Raw genomic sequence first — 20,927 nt, 5'->3', positions numbered from 1 at the left:
AGAGGCGAATTGCTAATGAGCTACTGCCGCTCTGCTGAAGCGAAGTCCCAGATAACGGCACAGGTTTTGTGATTTTGGCTAAAAATGGCATAATCATAATTTAAAGACCACTGGGAATGGTTAAAAATAGCTCAAAATATGATCGGAGTGGGACTTTAAACTTATTATTGATTTTGAGTTTTTAATTATATTACTATATGGTCTGTAGCACTTTGAGATTGCTAAAATGTAAAGTGCAATACAAATAAAATGTATTATTATTATTATTTATTTATTATTATTAGAATTATGTAGTTCTAAGAATTTTGACAAACTAAAGACTAAAATGTTACTCTTAGCGGCTTTATACATTCGGCCCCTGATATAGATTTCTCCCAATAAAATTAGTCTGATAAACACAGCGAATTAATTCAGTTAAACTGTTTCATGAATCATGATTCGACTAGTACACAAAATCTGCTCAAAAAAAGTTAATTTTCATGACTTTTTTGGACAAAATTGTTTGTCAAAATATGTAACCATATAGCTAATGTAAGAGCCTAAATGACCTTATTTCATTAATAGATAGCAGCTGTAAAACAAGTATCTATTTCATCTTCTCTCAGTTATGTTTTTCAGAGTCCATATTATGAGAGGAATCGCCTCTTTAAATATACATAGAATTTTTTTCCCCAAAAATAATTAGTGTTTACTACTACTGGTTCATTAGCAATGCTGAATACAATGTTAAACCACTTGATTTAATGAAAACTAAATTAAATCTATTCATTATACCTAAATAAAGCACAAGCTTTAATCATTTTTAATTCTCACATTTTCACAATGTGCAGAGAGTGATTCAATCCAATAAAGTGTACAATATGTAAATAAAATAAACAATAAAGTTCAATATGTTCTCAATGCATTTTGATTTGATGTTTTTTCAGGTTTCCTGACCGAGAAAAACTCTTTCCACAGTGTGAACACTTGTACGGTTTCTCTCCAGTATGAACTCTCTCATGAGCTTTCAGGTGTCCTGACAGAGAGAAACTCTTTCCACAGTGTGAACACTTGTACGGTTTCTCTCCAGTATGAACTCTCTCATGAGCTTTCAGGTGTCCTGACTGAGAGAAACTCTTTCCACAGTGTGAACACTTGTACGGTTTCTCTCCAGTGTGAACTCTCTCGTGTGATTTTAAGTTGTTGGATGAAGTGAAGGTCTTTCCACAGTCAAAGCACACATAAGGTCTCACACCAGTATGAATACGCTCATGCTCTTTTAAAGATCCGAGATGTGAAAAACTCTTTCCACATACAGAACAAACGTGAGGCTTCACAGCAGCATGAACATTAAGGTGTTCTCTTAAGCCTGATTTTAAAACAAATGTTTTATCACACTGATCACAGCTGAATGATCTCACTCCAGAGTGACGGCGCAGATGACATTTGAGAGCGCCTTTCTGAGTGAAACTCATTCCACACTGAGAGCAAGTGAACGGTTTTTCTCCAGTGTGAATCATCATGTGTCTGTTCAGGGTTGATTTATATATGAAACTCTTTCCACACTGAAAACAGGTTAAAAATCCTTCGACTCCAGATTTTCCAGCTTGTTTCTGTATGAAATTATCTTCAGTCTTTGAAACGACTGCATTTCCATCTTCATTTTTGAAATAATGAGGTTTTTGAAACTGATGCAGTTTGTCTTCATTCACTTCCATCAGATCTAAAATAAACAAATTCCCATGATTAAATAAAAGGATACATGAGAACAGGGGCGTAGCAGCCATTATAAAAGTGGGGGGGACAAAATGGTGTGGAGTTTTTTTGTGATTGTTTCGGGCAAAAATCCTTGATTATGCGGCGATTGAATATGCAGGATATTTGCAATTTTATGTGATGAAATTGCGGGAACTTGCAAAAACTGCGGTTTGATGAAAAAGAGAGAAAAAGTGATTCCCCAACACCCTGTTCTCACTAGGCTACTATCTTAATGTAAAGAGCTATTTCTTATTACTTCCTATGATAAGCAAACATACTACATCACAGAAAGCGCTGGAATATTTAATCTTGTTTTATTTCAGACCTTAATAAACACATGGCTCAAACTTACAAAACATTGATGAGTCAAACAAGTTCTGTAGCTTTACAAAAGGAATATGCTACAACTTCTAAATGTAAAAATGAATAAATAAAATATGAAAAAAATGTTTCCTGTTTTACAGCTTTTTTTCTTCTTTTTTTCTCTCAATGATGTTCATGTCGCGTAATTACGTCACTTCATAACGTTCCCATGGCAACAGGGGGAAATGGCTGCTCTCGTGTGAAGCAAACGCAACATTTTTCAACTTTCTCCTAAGATATATGTGACTTTTTTTGCAACAAAAATATGGAGATTATGAAATCATACAAGCCCCGCATATTTTGCGTGGAAATCGGCAATTTATACGGCAAAAGTGCGGCGTATTTGAAAAAAATGCCCCGGCATAAATATGCGGACTTTGGCTGATTATTGAATCATGCGATCGCATAATCGCGTTTTTCTGGAGGGACTGAAAGGTGATGTTCATAATAATAAATTCTAGATAGAATAGCAATTGGCATTTTACAGCACCCTAGTGCCAATTTTGGGAACATGCCATGATAGTTTACAGTAACCTATTTTTGTGAAATCATACTCGAAATAAAAAAATATTGCAGGACTTGGGACTTTCAGACAACTGTGGACATCTATACTTTATTTTTATTAAATAAAGATATTTTATGATATTTACAATATTTCAGTTAAACTACACTTGAACAATAACTTTTATCTTACTTCTTAACAGTTGGACCAAAAAAAAGTGTTCAATGAGTACAGAACAGATTACATCTAGCCTACAGTAATTTTATACAACAGACATTTTATAAAAATATATCAATACAACCTAAATCAATGTATTCGGTATTGGACATCAATTTAACATTGACATTAGATGTTGAATTTACATTGAATTTTGGTCACCCGACGTCGCAACCAAAATTTAACCAAATATCAATGTCTTATGACGTTGTGTGCCTGCTGGGAATAATCTGTTATGTCTCATTTAACAGACGCTTTTATCCAAAGCAACAAGTAGGAGAGCATTTAACACACACACTCGGGAAAATCCGGCGCGACGTGACGAGGTCCATACGGGTTCTGTTGTCTTACACTTCTTACAGCGTTACAGTAGGTTAAAACATAACAAGGAAACTTAACGTGTGATTCATGTCATCGCGACATACTCTAACACATTATACTTACAGTGTGTGTCAAAAAAATGATGTCCTCTGCTTTTTTTCTGGGGTGCATTAGACGGCAAAACAGCAAAGCGACTAAACAAACACGAAAATTCGCAAGAGCAACAAAAGATTTGAAGCTCATGGCAGACGCGCCCAATAGGTGATTCGCGCTGTGAATGGCTGAATGTTACCTCACTCAAGTCTAAGTAACAAATCAGAGAACACGGGCGGAAATATTGAGTCAAAAAAAAAAAAATGCGGGGGACAGAATCACCTGTTTCTAAAAGTGGGGGGGACGTGTCCCCCCCGTCCCCCCCCCGGTTGCTACGCCCCTGCATGAGAAACAAAAATGAGCATTATTCAAAATCTCAATTTGGCACAAATCCAGTTTACTCCTGAGTCTACCAGGGTTTCCGTTGTCCGGTAATTACCGGACATTGGCCGGGAAAAAAATGAAATGTCCGACAAAATTAAATCTCTCCGGTCAAATTGTCCGATTAAAATTTCGTAATAATCCCGCCCCCCTCACACAATATGAATTTGAGAATAAGCCTAAAATGTATAAAGCAAAAATACACCGACCTTTGGCTTAAAGGAACAGGCTCTACCGTTCGTTTGAAAGTTATTAAACAACATCGCATGCTGCATTTCAAATAAAGCGCGTAATATAGACCTAAACAACGAACGATTGAGTGAGACGTTTCAAATATGGCCAGGTCCATTGATATTATTGATAAAGTTGATAAAGTTGACGATGCAGACTCGCCATCTTCGCAGTAGTGAACGCGCGCGCCTATAGAGAGAAGTGTGCACGCGCCGACGCCTCCGTGTCCTGATTAGCCTATATTGTCCACAATATTTGCTTCTTATTTAATAATCCAGGCAAATTTGTTGATGAAACATTGATTAAAATTAATAAACAATTTATACAAAACGAAATTTTCAAGCAAAAATAATATTCGAAGATCGCTGGGTTGATTATTATTCGAAAATCGCACCCCTCCACCACATGCACGCAGACATGCATTAGACTACACACCAGAGCATGTGAGCAAAGCGGAGCGGTGTGACGCTTATTATAAGTTAAAAAACTTAAATATACGTTTCATTTTTATAAATAATATAATGTTATTATTTTTTTATTTCATCTGTTGATTAGGCTATATGAAAAGGGAACCGCATCATGAGATGAGTAAGATAGGATCATAAGATGACCAATAGGCCTATATCGGAAAACATTTGGAATTGGTCAGACATGATTTTGACCACTTATTTAGTTTTGTTTTGTAGAAAGCCTTTCTTTTAAGTTTATTTCGTTTTGTAAAAATTGTATCTTCATTTTAATCAATGTTTCATCAACAAATTTGCCTGGATTAAAAAATAAGAATTTATTCATATGAAGTGTGCATTTCTGGCGCGTTCACTACTGCGAAGATGGCGAGCATGCATCGTCAACTTTATCAATTTATCAACAATTTAAATGTTTCAATCATTACTTTCGCCGGTTCTTTGTGGCAAGCTTTATTTCAGGTGTTGCGTGATATCTCTGCGCCCAAGTAGCAGTGCTTCGCCTGTGTAGAGTCTCGCAACGGCGATAGATTGAAACGCGCGTCCGAGTGAAGATTGCGCAACTCGCGCAGCGCGTCGTCCATGCAACTGATAGCAGCGGACACGAGCGCTCAGCTTGATTTAAAAAACAACTGATTTTAGCGCTAGATCTCTTATTTAATAGCGAACTAAATTAATGATCTGCTAGTTAAATGGAGATGTTAACTAGTTAGCTAGTTATTTATTTGTATTAGGTACATCCGTGCCTCAATGTTTCAAAAAGTGAATGTGTGTGTAAAAAACAATTGGTGTTAATTGACGCCAATCGGACGTTCATGTTTTTTTCCGTCTATTTAAAAGTTGGGCTAATAATAACATATTGCATTCTATACGGCCTGATTATGTCATTTTTAAGTTACATAGCCTGTCTCCAGTTTTCCTCAACTTGACTAATTAATTTAAGAGGCGATATTTGACCGGCATATCATCAAAATGTCCGTTAAACGAAAACTCTGCCGGTCACTTTGACCGGCACCATTTTTTTCTAGCGGAAACTCTGGAGTCTACTAGTATCTAGTAGACTTGTAGTCGAGACCGCCTAAACCGAGACCAAGACACTACCAAGACCAGATGGTATCGAGACCAAGACAAGACCAAGACCAAGACCAAGACAGACCAAGTCGAGACCAAGACCAAGTCGAGACTAAGACCGAGACCAAGTCGAGACCGGAGGGGAAAAAAACATTAGTGTTGAAGCTAAGCAATAACTTGTCAAATGTTGTTTTGCATTTGCCTGCCTATCTCTGCTGATTTCGAAGTCTCCAAATTAATCCATTCTGCAACTTTTAAATACATAATTATATTTTTAAAAACGAAATTATAGGCTTAAGTGCAGGATCCGAACGTTGGTCGTTTTTGTCGCTATGGTTACACACACACACACACACACACACACAGTGGCGGCCTTAAGCATCTGGGGGCCCGTTTCAATAACTAATATGGGGCCCTACCCACATAAAACATAAACATAATAGAGCAGAAAAAGCTAGGATTCCTGTTGGTTTCCATCAATGGTATATTATTTTATTACGTGCACTTTCAGCTTCATGAACAGGCAGCTGAACATAGAAATAATCCAACCTTATTTGATTAAAACTATACAATTATACAGCGTTTTACGTTGGAATAAGCCTCGCCCTTTCACGCAGGGTAACTTCACTTTTGGTAGACTGAATCAAGCTTTTCTTTTGTTGTCTGATATCTTTCGTTTTTTAGCACCACTGGCATATGTACGTTTCATTTCCTCTTAAAATTATTTTTCTGCTCAAAATAACATTTTAACCTAACGGCAAAAAGGCAAAGGTGTAAATACATAAACTACCGATATTATGCTTCAGATCGCTAAAGCCGTTCGCGGGAGTGGTAAACGTCGCCATGGTAACCGCGAGTTCGACCAATCAGAGACGTCAGTGTTTTGCAAATAACAAGGTTGATTTCGTAGCTTGTGGCTTTTAAAGGAGCAGAAACTTTCATTTCACAACCTCGTAGCTCGTGGTCAATCTACCTTGAATGGTTTAGACATTATGGCTGAAAATCAATATCCTACGGAGAAAATGAATGGGATTTTGCTGGTCTGTTAAGGCCCCCTTGGAGGGCGGGGCCCGTTTCAATTGAAACGGGTGAAACATAGGTAAGGCCGCCCCTGCACACACACACCGTTGGCGGTGCGCTCAAAGTCATCTGTCAGTTGTGCAGTTACCCAAAATCTCCTGAATGAAGGTAAAACCCATCATGTCACTGATATGTGTTTTACTAAATATCAATATATCAAAAACTGTACATGATATGTGTTTTTTAAATCAAGTGATCAAAGTGCTCGTTGCCACTGCGATCAGTGGCGCGGATACAGTGTTTTCTTGCGTGGCTCGCGCGCACCGCACTGTCTTCACTCGGATGCGCGCTTCAATACGTTGCGGATATCGTCGTGGATATTGTAGTATTGTATTGCTCAATCCCCTGACCACTATGTCGGTCTGAGACAGCGAGACCTAGACAAGACCGGGAGGTCCGAGACCAAGACAAGACCGAGACCAAAGACCGTCAAGGCCGTGACAAGACCAAGACCACGTAAAAGTGGTCTCGAGACATACATCACTAGTATCTAGTTTTTATTGTTATATGTCAGTTTTCATCTTAATGTTCCTCATCAGTCATTAAAGAGAATGAACTAGGAAAACACCAACCTATTTGTTCCTCTGTATCTTCATCTTTTATTCTGCAGGGTTCTTCCTTTATCTCCATCTTTACAATAGTATGTCCGTAGTTTCTCCTGGAGTAATTCCTCCTGCTTGCTTCTTCTTCTCCTGTGGGAAGATGGGAATATTCCCCAGCATTTAAACTCTCATGAACGGCTGTGGGAGCTTCACTGACTGAAGGAGTGAATTGTGGTCGTTGTTGCTCATTTAGCAGATGATCATCACACTTACAATCACTCGAGATTATCCAGCTTTAAATGTTTTGCTCTAATAGCCATTTAGAAACAATTGAAGGCAAACTTTTGTGTCACAAAAAAAATGTGCATACATTTTTAGCAGCACAGTTAGAAAAATAATGTAAAATGTTGTGCTACAATTTGTGTTTCCCCTAGGACTGCTAGTGTTGCGGAGCGGACGTGTTACGGATACGTGGTGTATTTTTTTATTTTTATTTAATTGAAATCATGGATTATGAATTATTAAACTTGTACAACTTTTTTTTTATAAGTGAAAAAAAAAAATTCAGACAAATTCTGTGTTGTGTTTTTTCTGGTAATAAAATGAAGACAAAACACAAATTTTATCATTTATCATCAATTTTAATCATATGAAATTAAATACACTTTTTGTCAAATAACTTGCTGCAAAATGAGCTTTAGCCTACTGTTAAAATTAAAACTTTATTATTCCTTTAATTTACAATTCCTTAAATTTCAGTTTTGATGATAATTTATTTGGATTAGTGTTAGTGTATTATTATTACATTGGGACATATCTAAATTCTAATGTACAACAGTAATATATTTCTGTCAAGTTAAACCGAACTTTTATTTTGACGGGTTGCCGTGAAGACCTTTTGAGTTTCTGTGTGTAGGGGAAACACTAAGTTTACACCAGGTTTAATTTATTAATTACAAAACACAACTCAAAATCTTTACACTTTGTCAGTTAACTAGTCAGTGATGCGCTTATGGTTTGTTATATTTAACGTTACAACATTGGCGAAAATTATAGCTAAAGTGTAGTAACTAATCATTGGCTTTTGGCAGATTGATTACTGTTTAGCTATATAACCAGTTTTACCTGCAAATACAACGGTTAAACTATGGTAATGGGTTTAACTAAATAACCATGTTTTTTCCCATTTATTTTAGTAAACCCATACTTAATTTTCGTAAGGATTTACTTCTGAAAAGTGCCTCAACTTCGGATTCAAGATCTGATTCGGATTAATTCAGCAAACAATCCGGCTGTTTAGATTCACTAAAATGAACCGAATCTTTAATAGTCATGTAGATTTTTCCAATTCAATTATAAAATGAATGTACTCACAGTCTGTAAAACAGCAGATTTAGAGCTGAATGAACGGCTGTGTTCCACTTCTCATGTTTATGTTCCCTTCCCTCGCTCACTTCTCTTCTTCTGCTAGACTCAGATGTGTGTCATTGCTTCGGTTGCTCGAGCGCCTCTACTGGCGGAAACCATATTAAACTCTGTTAAACTCCCAGATATAAAACAACCACGATAATCTCTTGGTTGATGTATACATTTGTTTATATAGCTCCCAAACATGTTTGATCCGAATAAGTAAATATTGATTTAGAAATAGCATCTTATAGGGGACACAGCTGTTCACTTTCACCATAATAGATCATTTTGAGATTCAAACTTCAAATCCGCTAAGGAGTTTGTAATTATATTTACCCTCTTGACTCTGAGTTACTGATGTTGTTTATTTTAATATAAATCTTGACTTCATTTTCAAATTAGATGGTACAAGAATTATAAAGTCCTCAGCCACAATAAAAAGATGAAATGAAAAATACAACGCATGGAACATGGGAGACAAAGTCAAAATGAGGAACTTTACAAAAGAATATACAGCTTACAGATCAAGAATCATAAGAAAACACTCTCAATACAAAACAAACAGCATCTTTCTTCCACATCAGCATCCACGCCGTATTTTAAAGGACGCTTTTCTTTCGTCCACCAATCCTTTGGGAACACGTTCAATGAAGGCAGAGCGTCTCTGGTTACTCAAGTAACCGTAGTTCCCTGAGAGGAGGGAACGAGACATTACGTATGGGGAAATCCATTTTCCTCGAAATGCTGAAGCCCGATTTGAATAACTCCTTTGCTTGCAAATAGCCAATAGCGCCCGCGCCCTCACCTGATTGGCTGACAGTCCTCAGTATAGGTGATGCAGGGCGCCAAAAACCTCAGAATCTTTCGACTGAACGAGAGCAATGATGCTGAAGGCTTTTCACACGGCAGTTTACGTAATGTCTCATTCCCTCCTGTCAGGGAACTACGGTTACGTGAGTAACCAGAGACGTTCCCTTATCGAGTCGGTCCCTCGACATTACGTATGAGAAACATATAAAACACCCGCCGTGTGGAAATACTAGCCGGCCCAACTAACTGTAAGCACAAGCACTAGCCTCAGACATGCGCTTTAGCTTCAGGTCGGGTCCAGGACCTGGTTGAAACACCGATGCACTCTTGGCACAGAGCCAACTCGGCGCCCACACCATCAGTATCTCCCCTTACTCAGTTAAGCAACACTGAACTGGTGTGATATGGGGGAAAATGCAGCAATATGTTGGTGCTTGAGAATACTGCCGGCTTATGAATGCGGGCATAATAAAAAAGGCCACAATTAGAGTTAATGTGATTATTATCAAAGGTAACTCACTGCCTATACGACCTGGTTGAAACCATGGTTAGAAAAACGCGCCAGACGGGGCGTGTCCTCAGACGACTTGTACAATGCCCTGCTCGGATCGAAAGCAGTACCCGATCCGCCCACAAGAGCATCTGCCTCGCTAAGCCCTGCAGGGATCGCGAGCGCAGCCCTCCCTGGCGATTGATGTACGCCACCACCACTGTGTTGTCCGTTCTGATGAGAACATGGCGGTCTTTCACAAACGGGAGGAAACTCTGCAGACCTAATCGAATCGCTTCCATTTCCAAGCAATTTATATGCCAGCGCTTCTGGTCCCCTGTCCACGTACCGAACGCTGGTCTGCCATCGCAGAGGGCTCCCCAGCCTGATAGTGATGGACCACTACCCGTCTGACCACTCTGCCCATAGCAGCTCCCTGTTCGTACATTGTCGTGCCGGACCAAGGCGCCAGAGTCTCGAGACACGAACGCCTTATGATGATGTGTTCCGTTCCCGCTCTCCTCGCCTGCGGCTGCACCCGGCTTTGCAACCAGTGCTGCAGCGGTCTCATGTGCAGCAAGCCCAGTCTGCAGACGGAGGCTGCAGCTGCCATCAGACCCAGTAGCCTCTGAAACGTTTTTAAGGGAATAGCTCTGCCTTGAACGAAGAGGGCTAGTGTATTGTGAATAGACTGGATCCTCGGTTCTGATAAGCGTGTGATCATTGTGCGCGAGTCCAGCACCATACCCAGGAATGTGATCGACTGGCACGCCTGAAGCATGCTCTTCTGTATGTTCACAGACAGTCCCGGGCATGTCAGGTGGGCGTGGAGTCTGCGTACCTCGAGAGCGCCTCTCGATTGAGCGATGACTAGCCAGTCGTCAAGATAGTTCAGTATGCGCATACCACAGAGCTTCAGGGGTGCGAGCACTGCATTCATGCACATTGTGAACACGCGGGGGGCCAAAGCCAGCCCGAACGGCAACACTTTGAATTGGTATGGGACGCCTTCGAATGCAAAACGCAGAAAGCGCCTGTGATGCGGGGCTATCTGAATGTGAAAATACGCATCCTTCAGGACATCTGCAATGAAGTAGTCCTCGGGCTGAATATGCGCGAGGATTTGAGTAATCATCTTGAACGCGCGTTTCACGAGCGCTTTGTTCACTAATCTGACCCAGGATGGGGCGCATACCTCCGTCCTTTTTCAGGGCATCTTTGACTGTTTCAAGGTCTCGGCGTACTTCTCCAAGAAGGCCTCGACCGCAATGTCAAAAAGACCCAGTGGGCTTCTTCTCAGCATCGCGCATCTCGGTCAGCGTCAGCCACAGATGGCGGTGCAGAACCACGAGGCTGCCCATGTAACGGCCGATTCCCTGGGCGACCTTCTTAGAGGCGCCCAGAGTCAGATCTGCGGCCGTGAGCAGCTTCCTGAGGGACTCGGGGTCCGAGCCATCCTTGTCCAGGTACCCCAAGAGTCGAGTTTGGAAGACCTGCAGAATTGCCATCGTGTGGAGGGCAGATGCTGCATGTCCAGCCGAAATATATGCCTTTTCGGCAATGTGGCCAGTGGCTCTACATGGCCTGAAAGGCAATGAGGCGGTTTTCCATCCAGGAGACGGACGGCGTCCGCCTGGCAGCCTGCGCTGAGGAAGGAACCGTCCATCCACTTCCTAGACGGCTGTTCTTTGGGGGCTGCCCAATCCTGCTCCAGGTCAGCTACTGCCTCCGTGAGAATAGCCATGAGCTCCGCGTCCAGCAAGGCCGGGGTGGCTCCTGATGGAGCCTCAGACCACGCTCCCAGGTCGGAGGCACTTGTGGACATGGTGTCGTCTTCACCATACCCGAACGAGACCATTTTCCGCGCTTCCTTCGGGGGGCGGTAACTGGTCTCAGGGTAGGTGACAAGTTCTGACACGTGAGGGTGGCATGGGTGTTCGTCAGAGTCCATTGATGGAGTTTTCTGCAGTCTCCCGGTCCGCAGCTCGACGGCGGCGGGCGGGGGAGAGGCAGGAGTCAGATCTGCGGCCGTGAGCAGCTTCCTGAGGGACTCGGGGTCCGAGCCATCCTTGTCCAGGTACCCCAAGAGTCGAGTTTGGAAGACCTGCAGAATTGCCATCGTGTGGAGGGCAGATGCTGCATGTCCAGCCGAAATATATGCCTTTTCGGCAATGTGGCCAGTGGCTCTACATGGCCTGAAAGGCAATGAGGCGGTTTTCCATCCAGGAGACGGACGGCGTCCTCGACGGGAGGCGGTCGCGTGTAACCTAATTTCTCCACGCCTTCCACTGTCGTCAGTAGCTGGGTACCCTGCGCATGGGCTCGGGCCGAGTGAGGGGAGCGCTATGACCGGGTGAGCTCCTCATGGAGCTCAGGAAAAAAGGGCGCGGGTTCATAATTCAATTCAATTCAATTCAAATTTATTTACCAACCATCTAAACCAAAAACCTTGAATTTGTATGCTTTGTAAATATAGAAGTCTGCACAATAATACATACTTAACTTTTTCCCCGCCAGCGTTTTTTTATTATTAATTTTTTTACATTGCCAGCCAGCATTTTTGGCCATTTAAAAAAAAAAAATGTCATGGCTCCCAGAATGCTTTGTTATATGAATATCTGAACATGCAATACATCAAAAGAAAGAACAGAGCCTCAGCTTTTAAGTTTTATTCTAGCTTAATGCATTCTTTTATCTTCAACACTTGAATATGGGTAAGTTTCATAGAAAAAAAAAGCACTATTTTGAGCAAAAAAGCTGAGAAATTCAAGTTATTTTTTTCAAATGATGTCTGGATTGGATTCGGAACGATGATCAAAACACAGATGCAGTCGATCGAGTCCAACAACACCCCTAATGCTCGCACAGTCCTATAGGGTCGACATTTAATATGGTAACGTTAGGCAGTTTTGATTTATATGCTGTTTAATATTGATGGACACGTTATTTTACGCATGCATATGTGTACATATGATATCATTTGTTTCTGCTTCTTCTTCACCTATGTTTTGAGCAGGAGATCCAGCACTCTTCCAGAAGATGCGTAATAGCGCCCCCTATCGCATAACAGTGAAAACACGGAAAGCTGTAAAATTCTGGAAGGATAGCGTTTTCTCACAAATGACGGAAATTTTCGTCAATTGCGGGGAAAGAGTTGAGATGTGAATTCACAACGTTGGAAAAGCATATTCAACAACAAAACATGATGACGTCCACATGCTGTGAGAAGAGTTTTCAGTGCAAAAGAAGTCACATTAAGGTAAACGCAAGACTACAGATCTCAATGCACCAGCTTATAAAAGATAGAGATTGAATCGCCTGAAAATGTGTCCGATTGACAAAAGGGATGTAAACTTTGCTCACAGTGGGCAAGGCTTTCTCAAATGAGTCAGTAGTTCACTGGAGTGTGTGAAGCTCCTCTCACATGAAGAGCACCGGTACATCTTCTCTCCCGTGTGTAATCTCTCATGCGCTCTCAGGTGTCCTGACTGAATGAAGCTCTTCCCGCAGTGTGAGCACGTGTACGGCTTCTCTCCAGTGTGAATCCTCTGGTGTCGCCTCAAGGAGTCGGCTGTGTTGAAAGAATTCCCGCACTCACGGCACTTGTGAGGTCTTCCACCGATATGCATTTTCTGGTGCTCGTTGAAATACTCCAGTGTGAAAAACTCTTCCCGCAGAAAGAGCACAAGTGAGGCTTCTGGTTTGCATGCATCTTCAGGTGTCTTCTCAGTAGTTTGGCCAAAATAAAGTTCTTATCGCACTGATGGCAGCTGAAGGATCTCACTCCAGAGTGGCGGCGCAGATGATTCCTGAGGACGCTCGTGGATGTGAAGCTGCGTTCGCACTGAGAGCATGTGAAGGGTTTTTCTCCAGTGTGAACACGCAGGTGTCTGTCAAGGTTTGCCTTCTGCTTGAAGCTCTTTCCACACTGAGAGCATGTGAACAGCCTCTCTCCGGTGTGGATCCGCCCGTGTTTATTAAGGTCTCCTTTATGCGGGAAGCTCTTTCCACACTGCGGACAGATGAAATAGTTTTTGCCTCCTGATTTGTCTCCAGTTGTGAAGTGAAGATGATGGTGTTTCTCCTGCTACTCATTCTGTCCCAACACGTCTAAAATGGAGATACCAAATTGTCAAAAATCGATTTAAAAGGAAAAATTGTGAACAATTAAACAGATGAAACAATTCAAGGTGAAATTTAATGGCAGGAAGACCATTAAAATATTAATATTTTAAATTATAATAATTACATTATGTATATATTCACAAAAACACTATAAATGGTCTAATAATAATATTGTATAAAATGTTTATTATTAATAATTTTTGATATTAGCTGTCAAATTATAAGTTATAGGCCTATAATAAAAACACATGATATAGCAATGACATTAAATGGCAGGAGGGCATTGAAATGTTTAAAAATTATAAGTATTATATATATATATATATATATATATATATATATATATATATATAATAGTAGGCCTATGTAATGCATTAATTTACCAAATCATCTGTTGTCAAATTATATAATAATAATGTTATGTACAATTCTTCATATTAATTATTAATATAAGCTGTCAAATTATATATTATATTATAATAATTAAATGTAATGGTAGGAAGGTCATTAAAAATATTAAATTTTATGTTCATTTTTTTGTTCATTTACAAAAATACTGGAAGCTGTCAAATAATAATAATTAATCTTTGGTTTCAAATAATAAATAATATAATGTTATAACAATGTTAGTAATAATAATAATAATAATGTTATATTATACTACTACTAATAATAAGAATGATCAAATATTTATATATTTGACAGCTTCAAGAATTGTTGTACCTAATCTGCTGAAGGATTGTGAGTGAGCTTAATATTTCTAAGCAGTCAAATAAATAAACACCAACCTGTTTGCTCCTCAGATTCTTCTTGTTTCATTCTGTCGGGTTCTGAACCGCTCATGTTTTCATTCTCCTCTTTAATAAACTCCATCTTTACAGCGGCCTGTCATGTAGAACTCAGCTGAAGTAATTCTCCACATGTATGAACTGAAGGATGAACGTCTGTCCTAAACACAGCCTGAACCCCTGCTGTGCTCCTCCGCGTTCAGACAGTCGGAGATGAGTCCGCTCGCTCGCTGTAGAACTCGGCAAACGGAAATGAAACGCGACGTGTTTGAAAAGATTCGAAAAATTGTTTACATTCGACGCCGAAGATTCGAAACCATAAACATGTGATCTATGACGTTCGATGCTCCAGTCAGCTGAGAACCACGTGACTGTATTAGGAGGCGTTTTCGACATAGACTTAGGTCTATATGTATTTTGATATGTCTATGGTGTTCCAGACGAGTTTTCCACCGACGGGAAACATAAACTGAAAATATAAACGAAAGATAATTTTTGTTTTTAAATAGTTTATTTTCAAATGGGTTGAATTACAGGGCTGTTTTCAGAAGAAGTGCCATTTGTACACAGTTAAATATTACAGGGCTGAAAATCAGGCAAATATCATCACAACACAAAAAAATATTCACAGTTCAATATTTGTGTACTTTGTGCAAAGAAATGTGTTGCAATAATAAACCAAAAATATATATTGATAAAGCTGTAAGAAAAATGTACTTCTTTTATGATCATCATATTTCACTCCATTACATATTATATCATAACAACCATTATTTTGAAAGTCTTTAGTCTTTTCTTCTCTATTGTGACGTATATCCCAGTGAACACTTCTGGAACAAGAACAAATGTAAGGGAGAAGAGATGTAAAAGAGAAATGTAGAAGAGATGAGCTGCAAGAGGGGGAAGTTATTTTGATTAAAGTATCATATTCAAATTTAAAAAAAGAATGATGTGCACGGATAAATATAATAAATACTGCAATTAGGGATGGGACGATTACCGGTTTCACGATAAACCACGATAAAATGGCCTGGCGGTTAGTATTATCGTTTAAAATTTAATTATCATAAAAACCGTGTTTGATTATCGTGATTTTGAAAACTCGCGGTAAATCCTGTCCAGCCAGAATCAGTCTGACGCAGGCGCGAGCACTCAGCAGGCGCGCAGATGCACTGTTGTTTTTTTGCGCGAGAAGACATGGCGGAAGGCAGTGACAGCGCACGGGAGATTTTTCAGCCATCCAAGAGGACAAAATCGGAGGTATGGTCGTATTTTGGCTATTACAAGAGTCCCGAGGGCAATTTAATCGAGGATGGGCAGCCTGTCTGCAAATCTTGCAAGAGGAAAGTCGCTGCAAAAGGGGGAAACACGTCAAATCTGCTAAGTCATCTAACGTTACGTGACAACCACCCACTGAGTTAATTTTTACCTTAATAGCACAACTAACTTGGGCAAATAATTAGACAAAAAATGTATTGGAGATGAATTATTTCATTATCTCACTTGTAATTATTGCAAAGCTTCCGCGAAGAGAAAAGTTTTACAGCAAGTGGATTTGAGCCAAGACGAACGAACATATTCAAACTATTAAGGGTGACATTTAAGGGATAATGTATTGTATTCATTCATAGCAAACTTATTACAGTTTTATTTTTTACCACAGAAATAATTTCAGGGACATGAAATATTGAATTGTGATTAACTTAATGTTTTTAAATCTTGCCGGTTTATAAATCCATTATACAAGTTACAGTGTCCAAATCAATCGTAAAGTAAATGTGATCACTACAACAATATTGTAGTAGTATTAATACTAAATTACTCTGATTTAATTTTCAATACAATCAAAACTGAGACGCAAGACATACACACTTGAATGAAACCAGAGATTGCGTCCGCGGTGATCCGAGACATGGATGTGCGCTGTGTAGTGTGTTGCTATTTACAACAGTCATTATAAGTATTCCAGTAGTTTAGTCACCCTGACCCAACCAACATATTTTGTTCATTTAAAGTGTGTGTGCGTGCGTGCGTGCGTGCGTGTGAGTGTGTGTGTGAGAGAGAAAGCGATTTATTATTTATTAATAATAATAATATTCAGTCATACACACATCCATAAGTGTTATTATCATTATTAGCCTAATGATAGGGTTTAATGACGGGTTCATTAAAACCTGCACTAGGAAAACTTATACCTCTCACTCTCAGGGCTCCATGTTAATGTTAATATAATGTTTATGCTTAAAAAAGTGCATATAGCTGCTAGCCTGCTAATTGTATTTTTTGTTTGTTGATTTTCAAATGTTTTCAGGGTGAGCATCAGTTCTTTTTGAACATTTCCATCTCATTTTAACAAAACCGTGATAATATTGATAATCGTGATAACTTTGGTCACTATAATCGTGATATGAAATTTTCATACCGTCCCATCCCTAACTGCAATATTCCTTAAAAATAACTTCATGGTTACTTTAAAATGTGGAAATGATGGCATGTAATGGGGCTGGACAAAAAGGGCTTTTTCCATTTTAGAAGTGAAATAAAGGTAAAATAAATATTTTTTCGTGCAATTACACAATAGAAATTGACTCACCTGAACACTGCTGACTGTTTCTGACATTTTCAAATTGTGAGATTGTCCTGTTTTGTTGCCATAGACCTCTTGAAGCTCCGCCCTCTTCTAGAAAGGGGGCGGGGAGCAGCAGCTCATTTGCATTTAAAGGGTCACACACAAAAAATGGCGCATCACCTCCAAAAAGTGTAATTTTTAACATGTTATAAAAATGATCTGTGGGGTATTTTGAGCTCAAATTTCACATACACACTCTGGAGACAACAGAGACTTATATTACATCTTTTAAAAAGGGGGAATAATAGGTCCCCTTTAAATGATCTTATGACGATCCATGCTGTAATACACACACGCATAGAGCGTGATCTTGAGGGATTTGTTCAGATCTCGCTGCATCAGTTTTCATCCTCATCTGGACGATGTTTCTTCATATGAGCGGGCAGATTCCTGGACGTGCTGAAACTCGTCCCGCAGAGCGAGCAGAAGTACGGTTTCTCTCCCGTGTGAACCCTCAGGTGTTGTTTCAGGTGTCCTGACTGAGAGAAGCTCTTCCCGCAGTGTGAGCACGTGTGCGGCTTCTCTCCGGTGTGAATCCTCTGGTGTCTCTTCAACGTGTCGGACGAGTGGAAGGCGTTCCCGCACTCGAAGCACATGTGAGGTCTCGCTCCGCTGTGTGTTTTCTGGTGCTTTTTCAAACAGTCCAGCTGAGAAAAAGCCTTTCCACAAAGAGCACAGGAGTGCGGCTTCGAGTCCGCATGGATCAGCATGTGTCTCTTCAGGTGCGAGGGCAGGATGAATGTCTTCCCGCACTCTTCACAGTGAAACGCTCGGACTCCCGAGTGAGAGCGCTGGTGTTTTCTGAGTCCGTCTGCTAGTGTGAAGCTCTTCCCACACTGAGGACACGAGAAGGGCTTCTCTCCGCTGTGGATCCGCTCGTGTCTCACGAAATCTCCTTTACGCCTGAAACTCTTCCCACACTGAGGGCAGAGGAAAGACGTCTGGACCCTTGTTCTCGGAGGAAAACGGCTTTCGGTCTGTGAGCGGCTTGAAGATTTTTCTCCGGTTATGAAATGATTTGGTAAAACCTCCAGTTCAATGACTTCCAACAGATCTGAAATGACACGATGGAACATATTAAAGTCACACAAAAGGAAAATTTGATTTTTGAAACATTGTCCATAAACCAAGATGATGAAAACTGATGCAGTGAGATCTGAAAAAGGACTTTATTGCATTGAAATCACACAATATTGTTTTATATGCATGTCTGTAAACATAAATCAAGCCAATATCTATCTATCTATCTATCTGGCAATCTATCTATCTGGCAATCTATCTATCTATCTATCTATCTATCTATCTATCTATCTGGCAATCTATCTATCTGGCAATCTATCTATCTATCTATCTATCTATCTATCTATCTATCTATCTATCTGGCAATCTATCTATCTGGCAATCTATCTATCTATCTATCTATCTATCTATCTATCTATCTATCAGTCTATCTATCTATCTATCTATCTATCTGGCAATCTATCTATCTGGCAATCTATCTATCTATCTATCTATCAGTCTGTCTGTCTGTCTATCTATCTATCTATCTATCTATCTATCTGGCAATCTATCTATCTATCAGTCTGTCTGTCTGTCTGTCTGTCTGTCTGTCTGTCTGTCTGTCTATATATCTATCTATCAGTCTGTCTGTCTGTCTATCTATCTATCTATCTATCTATCAGTCTGTCTGTCTATCTATCTATCTATCTATCTATCTATCTATCTGACTGGCTATCTATCTATCTGACAATCTATCTATCTATCTATCTATCTATCAGTCTGTCTGTCTATCTATCTATATATCTATCTATCAGTCTGTCTGTCTATCTATCTATCTATCTATCTATCTATCTATCTATCTATCTATCTATCTATCTATCTATATATCTATCTATCAGTCTGTCTATCTATCTATCTATCTATCTATCTATCTATCTATCTATCTATCTATCTATCTGGCTGGCTATCTATCTATCTGACAATCTATCTATCTATCTATCTATCTATCTATCTATCTATCTATCTATCTATCTATCAGTCTGTCTGTCTATCTATCTATCTATCTATATATCTATCTATCAGTCTGTCTGTCTATCTATCTATCTATCTGGCAATCTATCTATCTATCTATCTATCTATCTATCTATCTATCTATCTATCTATCTATCAGTCTATCTCTCTGTCTGTCTATCCATTTAATAAGTTAAATATCAGGCATTATTATTATTTATACTCATCAGTTTATTTTTATCTCTTACCTCATTTTATGAGATATTTCATAGCTCTTATGATATTTTATATCTGCTGAAATGCATTAAGGTTTGTGGCCTGAATGTTCTTCAACAATCATCGGTGAGGAATCAATATAGACACCAACCTGTGTGTTGCTCAGGATCATCTTTATTCATTCTGCAGGCTCCTGAATCACTCATGTTCTTCTCATCCTCCTGAATCACTCATGTTCTTCTCATCCTCCTGAATCACTCATGTTCTTCTCATCCTCCTCTCCTCTGACATGTCACGTGGACGGCAGTTGTTTCTCCTCTTGTTTTGTTTTATTCTTCACTTGTACAGTATGAAGATGGGAACATTCCCGAACATTTACAGTTGATATTCAGCGTTACTCTTCTTCTTCTTCTTCTTCTTCTTCTTCTTCTTCTTCTTCTTTGTTGTCTTCTGATTTCTGATGTAATGACGGCGCATTTCTGCCATCTAACGGGCTGGCATGTGAAGTGGGCTTTCATTTGACGTGATAGTGATTTTAACCCTCTTTCATATCACTTTTTAAATGTGCATTGATGCTTTGGTATTATTTTAAGCAAAACAACCATTGCAACGAAGCACTTAAAATTGAAAAAGAAAAAAATAAGTATTCTTCTTAAAACTTTATGCGCGAGCGTATGTGCACGAGCATGAAGTATCGAGAGTATGTGCACGAGCATGAAGTATCTTTCGATTTTGGACGCACTGAACCTGTGTGTGATGCGCCATCGTGTGGTTAACATGGAAACTACAGGAACGTTTATTACGACATAATGGATGTGTTAATCTAAAATTATCTTTAGAAATATATACATTCTAAAATGCTCGAAAAATATGAATTTACACAAAACAATTTAGGCTTTGTGTGAGAGATCTGTTCTTTAGTGATGTAGGTTTCACTTCCAACCACGAGATGGCAGCAGCGCTACAGCGCACGTTATTTTACATAATTACATATTCCAACTTAATTAATCACAGAAACATGCTTTATTGTCAATCCATTTGGTTAAAAAAAACCTTTGGTATTTTGGTGAAGCGTTGAAGCAGCTTTTCTACAAACAGTATTTTTTATGTGGAAATGGAAAACTAGTTAATCACAGGGTAGCTTATATTCAAGTCGACGTATGAATTGCATTTGGGTTGGGGTATGTTCATGTATGTTCTCTGTGTAGTTTTGTGCAGCTATGAATAAAAAATCTTCTAGGGAAATCTCGAACACTAGGCTATTGTTTCTGCATGCGGGACAGGCACGTGTGCTGTCTTGTACATTCACTTCCTTCTCTGAAACTCTGTTATGATCATACAGTGAGTGAGGAAGATAAAACCTGTCCCACTGTGTGTGTTCTCACAGGAGAGAGGGAAGAGGTCAATCGTGTTTCCTTTTATTAGTCTGGCATACAATGGGGTCCAAA

General features: G+C 39.6%; 3 protein-coding genes across 5 annotated transcripts in view; all 3 read right to left on the bottom strand.

The window, feature by feature from the left end:
• The window catches only part of LOC130073045 (gastrula zinc finger protein XlCGF7.1-like), a 471,752-nt gene extending 464,464 nt beyond the window's left edge, over positions 1-7,288 (bottom strand). For both annotated transcript variants that reach the window (XM_056238444.1, XM_056238441.1), the window contains exon 1: positions 7,032-7,288. In XM_056238444.1, coding sequence (XP_056094419.1) covers positions 7,032-7,089 — 58 coding nt within the window. In that variant the 5' untranslated portion in view covers positions 7,090-7,288. The remainder of the gene's footprint in view (positions 1-7,031) is intronic.
• On the bottom strand, positions 897-1,697 carry LOC130073036 (gastrula zinc finger protein XlCGF49.1-like). Its single transcript, XM_056238420.1, has one exon. The coding sequence runs from the start codon at positions 1,695-1,697 to the stop codon at positions 897-899; it is 801 nt and encodes a 266-aa protein (XP_056094395.1).
• A 10,237-nt stretch (positions 7,289-17,525) lies between the features above and the next one.
• si:ch211-241b2.4 (C2H2-type zinc finger protein) lies at positions 17,526-19,718 on the bottom strand. 2 transcript variants are annotated; one of them, XM_056238520.1, is made up of 3 exons: positions 19,631-19,718; positions 18,221-18,307; positions 17,526-18,112 (listed from the first exon to the last, which is right to left on the bottom strand). In XM_056238520.1, exons 1-3 carry the CDS (start codon positions 19,683-19,685, stop codon positions 17,592-17,594), a joined length of 663 nt encoding a protein of 220 aa, XP_056094495.1. In that variant the 5' UTR covers positions 19,686-19,718; the 3' UTR covers positions 17,526-17,591. The 2 variants fall into 2 exon arrangements, with proteins under 2 accessions (XP_056094495.1, XP_056094494.1); XM_056238519.1 differs by having other exon boundaries at positions 17,526-18,307.
• Between the last annotated feature and the right edge of the window lie 1,209 nt (positions 19,719-20,927).

Source organism: Rhinichthys klamathensis, unplaced genomic scaffold, assembly GCF_029890125.1.
Source record: "Rhinichthys klamathensis goyatoka isolate OS25496 unplaced genomic scaffold, OSU_Roscu_1.1 h1tg000523l_1, whole genome shotgun sequence".
Taxonomy (NCBI): Eukaryota; Metazoa; Chordata; class Actinopteri; order Cypriniformes; family Leuciscidae; genus Rhinichthys; species Rhinichthys klamathensis.
The sequence above is the reverse complement of the archived record's forward strand: the minus strand, read 5'-3'. Positions and strand labels throughout refer to the sequence as shown.

Coding starts and splice junctions, on each gene's coding strand:
- LOC130073036 (XM_056238420.1), bottom strand. CDS start 1,697: ATGGAAGTGAATGAAGACAAACTGCATCAGTTTCAAAAACCTCATTAT.
- si:ch211-241b2.4 (XM_056238519.1), bottom strand. CDS start 19,685: ATGAGTGATTCAGGAGCCTGCAGAATGAATAAAGATGATCCTGAGCAA. Junction 18,308..19,630: donor TGATCCTGAGCAACACACAG/GTTGGTGTCTAT, acceptor GTGTCATTTCAG/ATCTGTTGGAAGTCATTGAA.